This window comes from Staurois parvus, unplaced genomic scaffold, assembly GCF_062004578.1.
Source record: "Staurois parvus isolate SC_StPar_1 unplaced genomic scaffold, SC_StPar_1.0 ptg001325l, whole genome shotgun sequence".
NCBI lineage: Eukaryota > Metazoa > Chordata > Amphibia > Anura > Ranidae > Staurois > Staurois parvus.
The window spans coordinates 374,986-393,170 of record NW_028319121.1 but is presented as its reverse complement, the minus strand read 5'-3'; the positions used below and the strand labels follow the sequence as shown (position 1 = coordinate 393,170).

The window sequence follows — 18,185 nt, the reverse complement described above, 5'->3', positions numbered from 1 at the left end:
TAAAATTAAAATAAGTGTCCTCATCAGAGTCCTCCTTTACATCAGGTGTCCCCATCAGAATCCCCCTTTACATAAGGTGTCCCCATCAGAATCCCCCTTTACATCAGGTGTCCCCATCAGAATCCCCCTTTACATAAGGTGTCCCCATCAGAATCCCCCTTTACATAAGGTGTCCCCATCAGAATCCCCCTTTACATAAGGTGTCCCCATCAGAATCCCCCTTTACATAAGGTGTCCCCATCAGAATCCCCCTTTACATAAGGTGTCCCCATCAGAATCCCCCTTTACATAAGGTGTCCCCATCAGAGTCCTCCTTTACATCAGGTGTCCCCATCAGAATCCCCCTTTACATAATGTGTCCCCATCAGAGTCCTCCTTTACATCAGGCAAGCCATAGAAGGGGCGAATTTCTTTTCCTGCAGAGAGTGTTAACAGAACAAATCCCTTCCGCTGAGCTATTGTGTTCTCCCCGCAGCGAGAAGACAGTGACTGTTATAGCCACTAGCGATAATTGCATGTAAAATCTGGTGGGCTTGTTGTACACAAGTTGATCGATCGATCAATCAACTTGGGTAAATTCAGCCTGCCCATACATGGTTCAAATCTTGGATGGTTTCTGTTGAATCGGCTTTATAGCCGTTGGCAATATTCGCTGTCATCTCCTGGTGGGGATGGCTTTCCCCCTGCCCCCAGAAGAACAGAATAGATCAAGAGGAGAGATTTTACTGTCAACACTGACTTTGTTGATGGGGAAATTGAGCAAATTTCTTTCCGTCAATCCGTGGTTGCAAGAAAGAAATTTGCACCGTCTGTGGCTTGCCTTAGTCACCTCTCCTCCCCTAGTCTGTGATTGGACAGTAAAGAAGGTCACCTTCTTGGAAACCTAAAAACCATGTAAAACTAGCTGTAGTCCAGTAGAATTTTGCTGCAACGTTTTCATTTTTCGGAACATTTGTTGGATTTTCTAATGGGTATTGGGATCAAATTGACAATCAGTTTCAACAATAGTGGAGAAAAAATTCAAAGGAGAAGGATGGGAAAAGTTTCGCCCCCGGGGGTGCGCAGGAGAGCGCGTTCTGGGAGGACGTCATATGACGCCCCCCCCAGAACTGGCCAGCCGCAGTGTAGTCGTCATTCGGCTATCTGCGGTTGGCAAGTAGTTAAAAACTCTTCTAATTATTATTTAATGAATGCATAATTGCATAACTTTTTTTTATACCTGCCTTGAGTTAGGCTTTGACCTTCGAATGGTAATAGGCACTTGTGTTGGAAGCGGTTGATACATAATTAACTAGATATAAAAGACACATGTCCATCTAGTTCAAACAGTGACGTCATTATTACCATGTTGTTCTATTATACATTGGTTTTGTAAATCACCCAAATTTAGGAAATGGCTTCTTCAGCTCTTCAGCAAGATGAATTGCAGTCTATCCCCTCTCTTTGGCGTTATTCCTTAGATAAGTGAAGTAGTAATTGAGATATTTATACTTTACTGCATATAGAAAAACATATGGACTCCTTGTGTTTTCCAGCATAATAAATGGAGTCATCACAGGCAATAAACACCCCCTCACAGAAATATGTTGTATATGAGAAGTCATACCGTTCATTCCTATAGTTTTGCCTGATGTAATATTCCGGCATTGTCACCTCACAATGGTGCCAAATCCTTATAGGCGATCGCGACGTATTGCGTGCCGGATAACCCACTGCTTTGCGGAAGTTCTCGCTATGCTGAAAATTTTTAACTGCTTCTAAAAATAATAAGTTGAAAACGTGGACTATTTTGGAGAGTTTAGGAGGCCGTAGATGGGATCCATGAATAATGGACGGGGAGATAGTTACCAACTGAAACACCCAGCTGCTGGATCCACAAGTCGCTGACCATTGATGGCAGCAACTCGGTGGTAGCCCTTCTTTTTCTTCCTTGCTCTATGGCAGACAAGATGGTCAAACGTATTATATTTTTTATACTCCCTGTATGACTTTAGGTTCTCATTATTACCCAACAGATGTTCAGAAACATCCCAGTCCTGGTAATGGCAATCAGTGAAATGAAATAGATATTTGTGATATTTGTTGAATGGCAATCAGTGCTTGAAATTTTTAGACTTTGTTTTTTGTATAGTTTGCTTTGATATGGAAACTGAATGACAGTGTTACTGAATGACTCTGGGGAACGGATCCCATGATGCAGGGGCGGACTGACCATTTGGAAACTCAGGCACTGCCCAAGGGCCCAGGGTCAGTAGGGGGCCCCATGAGATGCCCCTGGTACCTTTTTCATACCCTTTTTTGAGTTTGGGCAAGGATACAGGGGCCCCATGATCCCCTATTGCCCGGGGGCCCCATGAGTTGTCAGTCCGACCCTGCCCATGATGTAAACCGTATTAGTATCTATATAAATGTAACTATATAAATGTAGGAAGGTGTAGAGCATTGTCGTTTTAAAGAAAAAGATTACAAAATACCAATATTAGATTGCTTTGGCTGACTTAATAATTTTGATTAGATAGATAGATAGATAGATAGATAGATAGTTGGAAGGATAGATAGATAGATAGATAGATAGATAGATAGATAGATAGATAGATAGATAGATAGTTGGAAGGATAGATAGATAGATAGTTGGAAGGATAGATAGATAGATAGTTGGAAGGATAGATAGATAGATAGATAGATAGATAGATAGATAGATAGATAGATAGATATGAGATAGATAGATAGATAGATAGATATGAGATAGATAGATAGATAGATAGATATGAGATAGATAGATAGATAGATAGATATGAGATAGATAGATAGATAGATAGATAGATAATAGATAGATAGATAGATAGATAGATAGATAGATAGTTGGAAGGATAGATAGATCTATCAAATTGTCAAATCAATCTATCTATCTAAGATTTGCATGTGGTTATAAATGTTGTTGTATTACCCAGGAGTTCATAATCAAATAAATGCAGAAATGTGTAGAACATTGTCATTCTAAAGATCAAGATCACAACACGTCAATGTTTGGGAGGGATAGATAATGCCTTTAAAATGTATTCATTCCGAATCTACGAAACACAATAGTAACAGATTTCAACAAATCCAACATAAATTATAATGAAACAACAAACTTATTCGTATTCATTCGGATGAGATGATGCAATAGTTTTGATCTTTTGTTAATGTTTGAAGCATCTGAAATAATGGAAAAAAAATGGAAAAATATTGCAAAAAATATAGGTATGAAAGTGAAATAAGATGATTCTTACCTAAACTGTTACTAAACTCCAGACCCTGCATTCACTATATCCGCTCTCCCTGAACCCTGCATTCACTATATCCAGTCTCCCCGGACCCTGCATTCACTATATCCGGTCTTCCCGGACCCTGCATTCACTATATCCGCTCTCCTCGGACCCTGCATTCACTATATCTGGTCTCCCCAGACCCTGCATTCACTATATCCGCTCTCCCAGGACCCTGCATTCACTATATGCGGTCTCCCAGGACCCTGCATTCACTATATCCGCTCTCCCCGGACCCTGCATTCACTATATCCACTCTCCCTGGACCCTGCATTAACTATATCCGCTCTCCCCGGACCCTGCATTCACTATATCTGCTCTCCCCGGACCCTGCATTCACTATATCCGGTCTTCCCGGACCCTGCATTCACTATATCCGCTCTCCCCGGACCCTGCATTCACTATATCTGCTCTCCCCGGACCCTGCATTCACTATATCCGGTCTTCCCGGACCCTGCATTCACTATATCCGGTCTCCCTGGACCCTGCATTCACTATATCTGGTCATCCTGGACCCTGCATTCACTATATCTGGTCATCCTGGTCCCTGCATTCTCTATATCTGGTCTCCCCGGACCCTGCATTCACTATATCTGGTCTCCCGGACCCTGCATTCACTATATCTGGTCTCCCCGGGCCCTGCATTTACTATATCTGGTCTCCCCGGACCCTGCATTCACTATATCCGCTCTCCCCGGACCCTGCATTCACTATATCTGGTCTCCCCGGACCCTGCATTCACTATATCTGGTCTTCCACGGCACACACAACATGGGAATGCAATTATTTTAGTAAATATAAACTGCTAAATACCTTTTCTCATCAGTAGTATATAGCAGTCTTGTGATTTCTATCAGTGTCCAGCAGAGCACTGGTTAAAGCTTGCAGGATGTGTTTTCTCTGGGAGGATGCAGAACGCCTGACATCTGTCTGGACAGTCCTGATTGGCCCTGTGCTGATCACATGCACTCTCCCTAGAAAAAAAAAACCTTTCTAGCAATACACACCAAATTGAGTATGTGCAGTGTCTCCACGTCATATGTCTTATCAGGATATAAGAAGGGTGCACTGAAAGGAGAGGATCAGAGAAGTCGGGGTCAAACAGCCTTTTTACAAGCATGCTTTACTGCATATACAGACTGATTTTACTATCATGGATTTAGTGACACTTTAACCCCTCGCCCTCCAGAGGATTCCCCCCCCCCCCCCCCCCTGACCAGGCCATTCTTTGCGTTACGGTACTGTGTTACTTTAACTGACAACTGCGCGGTCATGCAACACTGCACCCAAATGAAATTTATGTCCGTTTTTTCCCACAAATAGAGCTTTCTTTTGGTGGTATTTGATCGCCTGTGCGTTTTTTATTTTTTGCTCTATAAACAAGAAAAGACTGACAATTTTGAGGAAAAAAACAATATGTTTGCTATTAAACATATCCAGTAAAAAAATTAAAAAAATCTAATTTTGTCATAAATTTAGGTTAAAATTTGTGCTTCGTGTCTTTGCTAAAAAAAACATCCCAATAGGTGTAAATTAATTGGTTTACGTGAAAGCTATAGCATCTACAAATGGCGGCATATATACTGGGATTTTTTAATTTTTTTAAATTATTTTTATTAGTAATGGCGGTGATTAGCGACTTATAGCGGGACTGCGGGACAGCAGCGAGCATTCTGACACTGGGGGGAACTGACTTGGTGTCACTGACATCCCCAGTGACACCAATACAGTGATCAGTGTTAATAAAAACACTGACACTCTACTAATGGCACTGGGCAAGAAGGGGTTAACATCTGGGGCGATCAAAGGGTTAACTGTGTGTTGTGTGCTTTTTTTTACTTGGGGCTGTGTGTGTGCTTCACTGTAAGCACACTGTGCCATGCACAGCCATGCAAAGCAGTATGCCAGAGCTGACAAGGAGGAGAACTGTTTTGTTTACTAACAGTTCAACCACCCTACCCCACTCCCGTCTAGGTAATCACCAGCCAGGACCCGGTGATTGAGAGCCGCGGCCATGAGTGGTACCTCACGCATGCCCCCTACCCGGAAGTGCAAAATCACGTATATATATACGTGATTTTGCGCACCCATGCCACCCTGTAGCAGTACTTCCGTTATAGGGCGGATGGGAAGCGGTTACTGTGTTTGGGTTGGATGGAGGTGGATCCACTCCAAACCATAACATACAGTGTCTTTAAAAAGTCTTCCTCCCCCTTTAAAATGTTATAACCAAAAACAAAAATGTATTTTATTGGGATTTGATGTGATAGAGCAACACAAAGTGGCATATAATTGTGAAGTGGAAGGAAAATAATAAATAGTTTTCAAAATTTGTGACCAATAAATCTGTGAAAAGTGTTGTGTGCATTTGTATTCAGCCCCCCGGAGTCAATCATTTGTAGGACCCCCTTTCTCTGCAATTCCAGCTGCAAGTCTATTTGGGGATGTCTCTCCCAGCTTTGCACATCTAGAGAGGGACATTTCTGCCCATTCTTCTTTGCAGAATCGCTCAAGCTCTGTCAGATTGGATGGAGAGCGTCTGGGAACAGCAATTTTCAAGTCTTGCCACAGATTCTCCATTGAATTTAGGTTTGGATATTGACTGGGCCATTCTAACACATGAATATGCTTTCATCTAAACCATTCCATTGTAGCTCTGGCTGGATGTTTCAGTTTGTTGTCCTGCTGGAAGGTGAGCCTCCGCCCCGATCTCAAGTCTTTTGAAGACTATAACAGGTTTTCTTCTAAGATTGCCCTGTATTTGGCTCCATCCATCTTCCCATCAACTCTGACCAGCTTCCCTGTCCCTGCTCAAGAAAAGCATCCCCATAACATGATGCTGCCACCACAATGTTTCACAGTGAGGATGGTGTGTTCAGGGTGATGTGCAGTGTTAGTTTTCCCCCACACATAGCGATTTGCTTTTAGGCCAAAAAGTAAAATTTTGGTCTCCTCTGACCAGAGCACCTTCTTCCACATGTTTGCTGTGTCCCCCACATGGTTTCTCTTAAACTGCAAATGGAATTTCTAATGGCTTTCTTTCAACAATGTCTTTCTTCTTGCCACTCTTCCATAAAGGCCAGATTTGTGGAGTGCACGACTAATGGTTGTCCTGTGGACAGATTCCCCCAACTGAGCTGTGATCTCTGAAGCTCCTCAAGAGTTCCCATGGGCTGCTTCTCTGATGAATGCCCCCCGTGCCCAGCCTGTCAGTTTAGGTGGATGGCCATATCTTGGTAGGTTTGCAGTTGTGCCATACTCTCCATTTTTTGATGATGGATTGAACAGTGCTCCGTGAGATGTTCAAAGCTTGGGATATTTTTTTTATAACCTAACCCTGCGTTAAACTTCGCCACAACTTTATCCCTGACCTGTCTGGTGTGTTCCTTGGCCTGCATGATGCTTTTTGTTCACTAATATTCTCTGAACAAACCTCTGAGGGCTTCACAGAACAGCTGAATTTATACTGAGAATAAATTACACACAGGTGGACTCTAATTACTAATTATGTGACTTCTGAAGGCAATTGGTTCCACTAGATTTTAGTTAGGGGTATCAGCGTAAAGGGAGCTGAATACAAATGCACACCACACTTTTCAGATATTTACTTGTAAAAAATTTTGAAAACCATTTCTCATTTTTCTTCCACTTCACAATTATTTTCCACTTTGTGTTGGTCTATCTAATAAAAGTTTTGGTTGTAACATGAGAAAATGTGGAAAATTTCGAGGAGTATGAATACTTTTTCAGGGCACTGTAGATAGATAGACAGACAGACACTGTAGATTGCTAAATACAAAGGTTGAATAGATAGATTGATCGATATACATATCTATCAAATTGCCAAATCTATTTATCTATCTAAGATTTGCATGTGGTTGTAAACTTTCATTGTATTGCCCAGGAGTTCAGTACCTAAATAAATGCAGAAATGTGAACATTGTCATTTTAAAGATCAAGATCACAACACGTCAATATTTGGTATAGATATATAAATAAAGAGATACCTTGATTGATTTATACTTCAATATTTCTTATTGAAAAATTGGTATACAGTGGTATACACAAAAATAGAAACAATTTCCACCCACATGGTGAAATGGAGTGTATAAACATATTCATAGAACATATAAGCACATGAAAAAAAAATATTATTAGACAATGACATTATATACAGAGAACACCATCTCCACCAGGAAGCAAACGTTCCATCCATCATTTTACATAGGCCTTGCCATAGAAATTTACCAAAAGTATAAAAAACAGTTCAGGGAAAAGAAAAAAAAAAAGGATTAAGAATAGAGAAATCAGAAAAAAAAAATCTAGGATAAGACAGAAAAGAGGGTGGAGAAGAGGAGAAAGCGGAAAGAAGAGAAAAAAACCCCCACAAACCCAGGGGGGAGGGGAGAGGGAGAGAGGGTGTAAGGTACCTCCTGGCGGCACCTCTAGCAGCCTGCTGGTCAGGCTTCCCCAGAGCGCGGAGTCTAAGTTCCGGTTCACTTGTTCACCAGGGCTCTTGATGGTGGGGATGGACTTGGAGTGTACCGAAACCAGGTCGCGGCTGCTGGGTATACCCACCAGTGGTAGAGGGTTTCGCCAGAGGTCCCTGCAGGGTGAGAGCCTGATGTGAGGGCGCTGGGAGACCCCAATGGGATAGATGGATGGATGAGCGAGTGCAGGGTCAGACAAGCCGAGTCGGGAGCCGTGGGGTCGGTGCGGTACAAAGCAGCGGGCAGAGAATGGTCGGGTCACACGCCAGGTCAGCAACAGAAGATCAGATCCTATAGGGGGCATCCAGGAGAGAGGTCAGGCAAGCCAGGGGTCAGAACAGGAGAGTACAGCACAGTCAGGAACAATCCGGGTCAGCAACTTATCAGAAACACAGGTACACAGGTTCAGGAACACAGGGAGACCAAACGGCAACCAGTGACAGCTCAGGGGGGATTTAAATATCGGCCCTGCGCTGTCATTGGCGCCAGGCGCGCACCCGTGGACCCTAGTGCGCATACGCGAGCTACGTCGCCGCGGCTGGCCAGGACCCGACGCCTGCATCCCCGTACGAGACGATGCACTGCGCCGGGACCAGCGCCGCGGCAATCCCTGACAGAGGTTCAGCTGCAGTACTATTAAGTAATAGAGTTATATCTGATCCATGGTTCCCACATCACCTCAAATCTAGCAACATAATTATTGACAATGCTTGTAAGTTTATAATTTACCATTATCCAATTAAGTTTTTGTTTAACCCTGTCTAGCGGGATCAGTGATTGTCTCCAACTTCTAGCTATGGTAATGCGTGCCGCCAGTAAGAGGTAAAGAATTAATTTAGTCGATTTTTTGGGAACGTCAGCGGGTAGCAAATGAAATAAGGCCACTTCCGGAGATCTACGAATATTAATTCCTGTTACCAAATAGATAAAATTAAACATTCGGATCCAAAACCTATTCACTACCGGACATTTCCACCAGATATGGAACATAGTGCCCTCTTGTCCACAGCGTCGGAAGCAACTAGGTGATACTGACGGGTACATTTTAGCAAGGCGCGTAGGAACCAGATACCAACGAAGTAGCGTTTTATAATTGGATTTGATAACAGTATTAATCGAGATCTTTGATAAAGTATGGGCCGCATTCCGCCAAGTATCCAGGTCTAGTGAGCTATTCAAATCCCGTTCCCATTGAGTCATATAAGATAATTTAGTGAGTGGATCAACAAGGGAAGCATAGACAATGGACAAACGACCCCTCATCATCCCAGTTGCCCCACAGGAGACCTCTAAAGGACTGAATGTTCAAGGTTCTATGATTAATTTGAGTTTGCTAGTGATAAATGAGATAAGTTGATAGTAGCGAAACAATTTCCCAGGAGCCATCTGATACTTTGTCAAAAACACTGGAGAGAACGAGGACGAAGCCCATCCAGGTAGTCTCCGATACGCAGCAAACCATTATTCATCCACCATTGAAACAGCGACGGCGATAAGCCACAAATAAACTCGGGATTGCAAAAAACTGGAGCTAGTGGGGTATGTGGGGAGAGGTTTGCGAGCTCGCCATCTGTCCCACACCGTTAATGAATAGGACAACGTAGGACATAGAATAGGAGGGCGCAATCGACTGGGAAGCCACATGAGAGCACCAATAGCGTAAGGATGGCAAGATAAGGCCTCAATGCCAACCCACTGGGGGACGTAACCCCTGGCCGTAGTGCAAGATAACTTTGCTATTTGAGCCGCCTGAAAATAGGCCAAAAGATTAGGAAGTCCCAACCGCCATGCTTCTTTAGGGAAAACAAAGTTGACTTGTTAACCCTAGGATGTTTTCCCCTCCAGATGAATCTAGAGACTGCTGCTTGTAATAGTAACAGTTCCCGTTTGGGAACCATGATCGGTAACGTCCTAAAGTAGTACAATAGTCTCGGCAAAAAGGTCATTTTAATAGAGTTAATTCTACAAAAGCGGGAAAGTGGAAGATCCTGCCATTCTAGTAAGTCAGATTTGAGTCGTTTGAAGAGTGGGAGATAATTGGTCTTATATAACGATGAAATAGATTTCGTGAGGTGGATCCCCAAATAAGGGAGAGAACGAGAGGCCCAATGGAAGTCAAAATTATCCTGGAGGTGATGAACCTCCAAGTCAGGTAACGAGATATTTAAGGCAGTTGTTTTAAAGGAATTAAGCATAATACCAGAGGCCTCAGAGAAACGATGAAACAGGTGGAGGAGACGGGTAAAGAAGTCCGAGGATTAGATATATACAAAAGGACATCATCAGCAAATAGGGCGCATTTATGGTCCCGTTGACCGCAGCGGATACCTGAGATGGTGGGACCAGAGTGGATAGCAATCGCAAGTGGTTCCATTGCCAAAGCAAACAGTAGTGGAGAAAGAGGACATCCCTGTCTAGTTCATCGCTCTGTCAAAAGGGAGGCTGATTTATATCCGCAAATAGAGACTTGAGCTGATGGGTTAGAATATAGGGCCCGTAATAATGTTGTGAACTAAGGGCCAAAACCAAACTTATCTAACATCTGAAATAAAAAGTCCCAATATAGACTGTCAAACGCTTTATGAATATCTAATGATAACAATAGGATTTCCCTCTGTGAGGATTTGTCCCAATTGGATTGTACGGCTGACAGCAGGGCTAAAGTTCAACGAATTTGGTCCGATGTTTGTTGACCGCTTATGAATCCTGACTGATCATCATGAATATACAGGGCCAAAAATGTATGGAGGCGTAAGGCCAGGATTTTAGTAAGAATCTTTAGACCACAATTAATTAAGGAGATAGGCCGATAATTAGAGACTATAGAAGCATCCTTGAGGGGTTTGGGGATGACACTGATAAATGCCTTGTTTTCGTCAGGGAGCACGAGTCCCCCATCCCGTAGAGAATTAAAATAAAGAGCCATATGGGGAATCAGTATATCAGGAAAAACTTTATAATAGTTATGAGGAAGACCATCTGGTCCTGGGGCTTTATGAGGGGCAAGAGATTTTAAAGCACTCCTAATTTCTTCGCATGAAATAGGCCGTTCCATCGACTCCCTATGGCCTTCCTGGAGAGAGGGAAGAAGAACAGAGCTCAAAAAGGTGTCGATAGGCGAAGAAGCAACTCCCTGAGGCGAGCTATAAAGTTCAGTGTAAAAATAATGAAATTTTTGGTGGTTTTTACCAGGATCTTGAGATAACGTTCCGGTATTCAATCTGAGTTTAGGGAGAGCCGTTTGGGAATGTCTGGGAGTCAACTTGCGTGCCAATTAGGTGCCAGGTCTATCCCTCCAAGTAAAAAATTTATAGTTAGACCATCGTAGCTGTTTGTCAGTAGTGGTAGTAAGACATAGATTTAGTTCCAATCGAGCCTGATCGAGTTTAAGCAGCAAATCCGGACTGGGATTTTGCTTATGCTGGGCAACCAAGTCAGTATATGATTGTGTTTTGGTGGCTAGTAGGTCGTTTGGGGCTCTTTTAATTCGTGAGGAGAGTTGAATAATAAACCCTCTAACCGAGCCTTATGAGCTGCCCAATTAATCGCCGGGTTTGTATCCTCTGCTTTATTAAGTTCAAAGTATGCCTGTAAGTGTGAGGAGACATCCCGACAATAGGAGGGGTAACCCAAAATAGATTCATTAGGACACCAGTAATAAGCAGTCTTACCAAGTGTCCAGGATGACAATGTTATAGAAATCGGGTCATGGTCAGACCAAGGCGTGGAGAGAATTTTAGCAGTGAGTATTCTGGGGAGTGAGTGTGTATGAAGAATAATGGGAGTAATCTCAAAAAGTTGGGTTAGCTTCTCTCCAAGCATCGACAAAATCATAACGATACAGTAGCTGGTCCAACTTACGGCTCTGTCTAGAAGGGGGCTGAAGCACGGCAGTTCGGGAACAATCCAAAATCTGATCCAATGCTAAATTAGAGTCACCGGCCAGAATAACATTGCCTTCAAATTCCTTAGCCATAGAGCTCAATAAGGATTGAAAAAATTCCACCTGGTTGGTATTTGAAGTGTAGTAGATTAGAAAAGTGAGTAAGTGTCCCCATAAGTGGCCTTTCACCAGAAGATACTGCCCCTCCCTGTCCCGGATAATTTTAGATTCCATAAAGGACAATCGGCGAGACAAGCAAAGGGCAACCCCCCGTTTTTTCTCTGTAGCATTAGCAAAATAACAGACAGGATAATCTTTATGAACATATCGAGGGGAGAATGAAGGGGGGAAATGTGTCTACTGCAGAGCAACTATGTCCACCCCAAAAGAGCGGTATGAATTAAAGGCCTTTATACGTTTTGGAGGGGGAATTGAGCCCCTGAACGTTGTGAGAAAGTAGACGAACAGGTCTGCTATTAGACCGTAGGGAAGACATATTCGACAATTACGGAACTATATAAGATGGGAACCATCCTCTCTTGGGGCATGAAAATGGTCCGAAGAATCCAGATACTCTGACAGCTGACCCTGAAAAAAAAAAAAGAGAAAACAAAAAAAGGAAAGAAAAAGAGACAAGGAAAAAAAGGGGGGGAGGGGAGAAAGAGAAAAAAGAGGAGACATTCGGAATATAAAGTCCTCATGTCAAGTAGACCAGTGGTAGTACACAAAATAATATAGTATAAGCAAATCAAACTGCATACCAGTAATAGCAGAGCTATAGCCCTGCAATGGAATGGATCTACCTAGAGAAAACAACTCGGGGAAGAGTCTTCCAATCTAGGAGGGCGCATAGACACTCCCCGGCACCAACAATAACAATAACCCATCAATAACATATCAAATAGTACAGAAAAAAGAAAATAACCGAACCTTCAGATACTGTAATCCGCTGACGGATGTGAGGTAACCCCAAGGTCCCCTCCCCACCCTGCCAATCCACCCACAACATCGGAGCAGCGGTGGCCAATGTTCCCAAGGAGCCACGGAGAAGCCACCACCTATCAAGAAATCACATTAAAAAAACCCATAAAAGGGTATGTTAATACAAGAAGTCTTCCTGGGTGATTTCCGTGACCCCGTCTTCCTAGAATTTGGAGTCCACAATGGTGAAAGCAGCGGAGGTCGACAAGCCAATCTTGCTTGGGAATGGGATGTAGGACGGCGGGAGATAATGCCCAGTTGAAGCAACAAGTCCTCGCCATCCTGGAATGTAGAGAACCCATAAGGCTTGCCATTAAAATTAAATTGTAGACAAAAAGGGTAGGCCCATCGATACCGGATATCCTTCTGCACTAAGTGGGAAAGTAGAGGCATAAGAGATCGCCGTTTCTGGATGGTGGTCGGAGAGACATCAGCAAAAATTTGTATCTTATGTCCCGCAAACTCCAGGTCTGGAGTCTCCCTACTATACTTCATAACCGCTTCCTTGACCTGAAAAAAGTGAGGCTTTACAATGATATCCCTAGGAGGCCCACCTTGTCTAGGGGTGATCAATGCTCTATGAATACGATCTATTTCAGTGTGAAGATCATCGATATCGGGTAATGCAGACCGCATGAGGGTTTGTGCGCAGCAAGTGAGCTCTTTAACTGACTCAGGGAGTCCTCGAATGTGGAAATTGTAGCTCCTTGCCCGATTTTCCAAATCATCAATTTTAGAGTAAGCTTCCTCCAAGCGATCTTGCTAGTCAATAATCATATTGGAATTTTGGGATACACTATGGACTGTCGTATCACCTTTAGACTCGATACTGTCCAGGCGTTGACCCAAATCCTGAAAATCCTGTTTAAGGTCAGACGCCAATTTTAAAGTATCTCTATCCAGTTCGCGTTGCAGTAAATCAGCAAACCAAGCTATTAGGGTTGCATCACCTGAGTATTGTGGTGGATCTAGAAGGATTGTTGGCGAGTGAGCAGGGCTGTTATCTTCAGGTTCTGGGCCGCTATTCTGGCTAGAGATGATGGCCGCTATCTCACTACTCAATGGTGAGGAGGCAGGGGAATCGTGGCTTAGTGAGCAGGCCGAAGCCTGGGACTCGGGTAGTGCTGGACTGGAAGGTGACTGGGGGGGCCGCAGAGAGTCACTCACCCCAGTAGACAAAGCTGCCGTGGTCCGGTCCTGGCCAGTGCAGGATGTATAGCCCGATTTCCCCCTCTGGGGGAGAGGTGCTGCTTTATGGGAAGCAGAGGAGGTGGCAGGGGCTGTGGGCGTCGAGCCGGGCGCTATCTTGGATCCTCCTTTACCTGCAGGGATCATTAACTGAGAGCCTCAACGGCTCTTCCCCAACATCCCCCCTGGCATAATTTAGGGGGTCCGGTGTAGGTCCAGGGAGAGTTCCGGAAGCTGCTGAGGTTCGGTGCCTGTGTATGGGCTATGATTGGCGTGGGGGGGTGTGCGGAGCTAGTGTCAGGACATGTGGTCTGGCCGGCTGCGCATGCGCACTCCTCCTTGATTGATTTAACTGAGATAGATAGATAGATAGATAGATAGATAGATAGATAGATAGATAGATAGAGACAGACACTGTATATTGATAAATAGAAAGGTTATTTTGACTGATAAAGGATAGATAGATAATAATTATTCCATGCCCTTCAGATCTTGTAGGTTTGCCTACTTACAAAGAAATTAAGAGTCTATAATTTTTATCATAGGTGTATTTTAAATGAGATGCAGAATATCAGCCAAAAATCCAGAAAAAAAAACACATGATAAAAATGTTATAAATTGAGCTGCAGTTCAGTGAATAAAATAAGTATTTGATCCCATACCAAACAACAATGATTTTGGCTGCCACAGACTGGCTATGTGTTCATGTGGTACAGATTAGTCCTGTCAATTTAAGAAAGTGCTTCTAACAACAGGTCCTTATGTGTATAAAAGACACCTGTCCAAAAACTTTTCTTCCATTCAAACCTCACCATCCTGTCAAAGGACATCAGGGACAAGATTGTAGACCTGCACAAGGCTGGAATGGGCTACAAGACCAACAGCAAGAAGCTTGGTGAGAAGGAGACAACTGTTGGAGCAATTATTCACAAAATGAAGATATACAAAATAATCATCAGTCGCCCTCCGTCTGGAGCTCCATGCAGGATTTCGCTTCATGGAGTGAGGATGATCATGAGAAAGGGAGGGATCAGCCCAGAACTACACAGGATGAGCTTGTGAATGATCTCAAGGCAGTTGGGACCACAGTCACCAAACCATTGGTCACACGATACGCCGCCATGAATTGAAATCCTGCAGCACCCTCAAGGTTCCCCTCCTCAAGAAGGCACATGTACAGGCCCATCTTAAGTTTGCCAATGAACATCTAAATGATTCAGAGAAGTATTGGGATAAAGTGCTGTGGTCAGTTGAGACCAAAATTGAGCTCTTTGGCATTAATGTGTTTGGAGGAACAAAATTGCTGACTTTGACCCTAAGAACACCATCCTTACAGTCAAGCACAGAGGTGTAAAAATTATACTTTGGGGCTGTTTCTCTGCTAAAGGTACAGGCAGACTTTGCCGCATTAAGGGACCAATGGAGAAGGCCATGTATTGTAGAGTCTTGGATGAGAACCTTCTTCCCTCAACCAAAACACTGAAGATGGGTCGTGGATGGTTCTTCCAGCATGACAATGACCCAAAACATACCACCAAGGCAACAAAGGAGTGGCTTAAGAAGAAACACACTAGGGTCATGGAGTGACCTAACCAGTCTCCAGACCTTAATCCTGTAGAAAGTTTATGGAAGGAGCTGAAACTTCAAGTTGTCAAACGACAGCCAAGAAACCTTAAGGATTTAGAGAAGATCTGTATAGAAGAGTGGACCAAAATCCCTCCTGAGATGTGTGCAAACCTGGTAACCAACTACAAGAAACCTCTTACCTCTACTTGCCAACAAGGGTTTCCCACCGAGTACTAAGTCATGTTTTGTTTGGGGATCAAATATTTATTTTACTCACGGAACTGCAACTCAATTTATAACATTTGTATCTTGTGTTTTAAATGGATTTTTGTTTAAAATACACCTTTGATAAAAATATCTTTGATAAAAAAAAACCCTTCATTTCTCTGTAAGTGGGCAAATGTCCAAACTTCTCAGGGGATCAAATAATTAATTTCCCCACTATAGATAGATAGATAGATAGATAGATAGATAGATAGATTTGTCAATTTGATAGATATGTAGATCTATCTATACATCTATCTAAAATTTGCATGTGGTTGTAAACTGGTGTTGTATTACCCAGGAGTAACGAAATTAATGATAGATAGATAGATTGATAGATAGATAGATAGATAGATAGATACATTGTTTGTTTGATTTGACTGCTTAAGGTGATAGATAGACAGACAAATATATTGATATATAGATAGATAGACCAACAGACAGACACTGTATATTGATAAATAGAAAGGAAGAATTGACTGATAGGCTGATCGATCGATCTATCTATCTTTTTCTCAGGGAACCCCTGCTAGAAATTATATCTACAACTCATGATACATTAGTATGATGGTAAGTAGGAAGAATTCTCTTTACATTTGTGGTCATTGGAAAGAATTACCCAATTATAGATCGCTAAAAAGACCAATGGTGTCAGAGGGAACTTATCTGAAAGGCAGGAATTTCTCATTGCTCAACCTCTGGAGGAACCCTAGCAACCTCTGGAGGAACCCTATGGTTCCTTGGTACCCTGGTTGAGAAACCCTGCTGTAAATAGAGAGCTACTGCAAATAGATAGGTAGATAGATATAGAGCTGATATTGTTGGGAAGAACAGTGTCATTCTCATCCCTCTTCTTTCTGATCTTTCTGCAGGCGCTGATAGAGACGGCTCTGACAAGAGTGGTGCTGCCCATGCCGATTCTGGTTCTACCTCCCATAATAATGTCTGGACTTGAAAAGTAAGTATGGGCTCCAGGCATCGCCCTAGATCCCAGTAGTTTTCTTTTTAGTTATGGATAGAATAGGGAATGTTGATGGCTGAGGTTATAACTTTTCACATTCTATTTTTAAAAAAAAATTAGCTTTAGACGCACTTTAAAGAGGATCTTCAGTTTCCCCCAAAAAAGTCAGCAGCTACAAATACTGTAGCTGCTGACTTTTATTAAAAGGGAACTTACCTGTCAAGGGATCCAACGCCGTTCTCACCTGGGACGGTTCTTCACAGCTCTTGAGGTCCCTGGCACCAGCATGTTAACTAAGGGTTTCACACTGTGCATGCTGTGCTTTGTGAATGGTCCTGCTGTCTTCTGAGACTTTCCTTTTTCTCTTTTGGGTGAAGTTCCACCAGTTTTTTTTTGTTATTTTTTATTCCATGTAAGTCTCCCATTCGGGGCCTTGCACACAGTCTCCCATTCGGGGCCTTGCACACAGTCTCCCATTTGGGGCATTGCACACAGTGTCTCTTCTGGGCCTTGCACACAGTCTCCCGTTCTGGGCCTTGCACACAGTCTCCCGTTCTGGGCCTTGCACACAGTCTCCCGTTCGGGGCCTTGCACACAGTCTCCCGTTCGGGGCCTTGCACACAGTCTCCCGTTCGGGGCCTTGCACACAGTCTCCCGTTCCGGGCCTTGCACACAGTCTCCCGTTCGGGGCCTTGCACACAGTCTCCCGTTCGGGGCCTTGCACACAGTCTCCCGTTCGGGGCCTTGCACACAGTCTCCCGTTCGGGGCCTTGCACACAGTCTCCCGTTCGGGGCCTTGCACACAGTCTCCCGTTCGGGGCCTTGCACACAGTCTCCCGTTCGGGGCCTTGCACACAGTCTCCCGTTCCGGGCCTTGCACACAGTCTCCCGTTCCGGGCCTTGCACACAGTCTCCCGTTCCGGGCCTTGCACACAGTCTCCCGTTCCGGGCCTTGCACACAGTCTCCCGTTCGGGGCCTTGCACACAGTCTCCCGTTCGGGGCCTTGCACACAGTCTCCCGTTCCGGGCCTTGCACACAGTCTCCCGTTCGGGGCCTTGCACACAGTCTCCCGTTCGGGGCCTTGCACACAGTCTCCCGTTCGGGGCCTTGCACACAGTCTCCCGTTCGGGGCCTTGCACACAGTCTCCCGTTCGGGGCCTTGCACACAGTCTCCCGTTCGGGGCCTTGCACACAGTCTCCCGTTCGGGGCCTTGCACACAGTCTCCCGTTCGGGGCCTTGCACACAGTCTCCCGTTCCGGGCCTTGCACACAGTCTCCCGTTCCGGGCCTTGCACACAGTCTCCCGTTCCGGGCCTTGCACACAGTCTCCCGTTCGGGGCCTTGCACACAGTCTCCCGTTCCGGGCCTTGCACACAGTCTCCCGTTCCGGGCCTTGCACACAGTCTCCCGTTCCGGGCCTTGCACACAGTCTCCCGTTCCGGGCCTTGCACACAGTCTCCCGTTCGGGGCCTTGCACACAGTCTCCCGTTCGGGGCCTTGCACACAGTCTCCCGTTCCGGGCCTTGCACACAGTCTCCCGTTC

At 44.3% G+C, this 18,185-nt stretch overlaps 1 protein-coding gene across 1 annotated transcript in view; it reads left to right on the top strand.

The window, feature by feature from the left end:
- Positions 1-18,185, top strand: part of SFXN5 (sideroflexin 5) — a 444,072-nt gene that overhangs the window by 290,732 nt on the left and 135,155 nt on the right. The window contains exon 12 of the mRNA XM_089661198.1: positions 16,553-16,638. Within this exon, the coding sequence (XP_089517324.1) occupies positions 16,553-16,638 (86 nt within the window). The remainder of the gene's footprint in view (positions 1-16,552; positions 16,639-18,185) is intronic.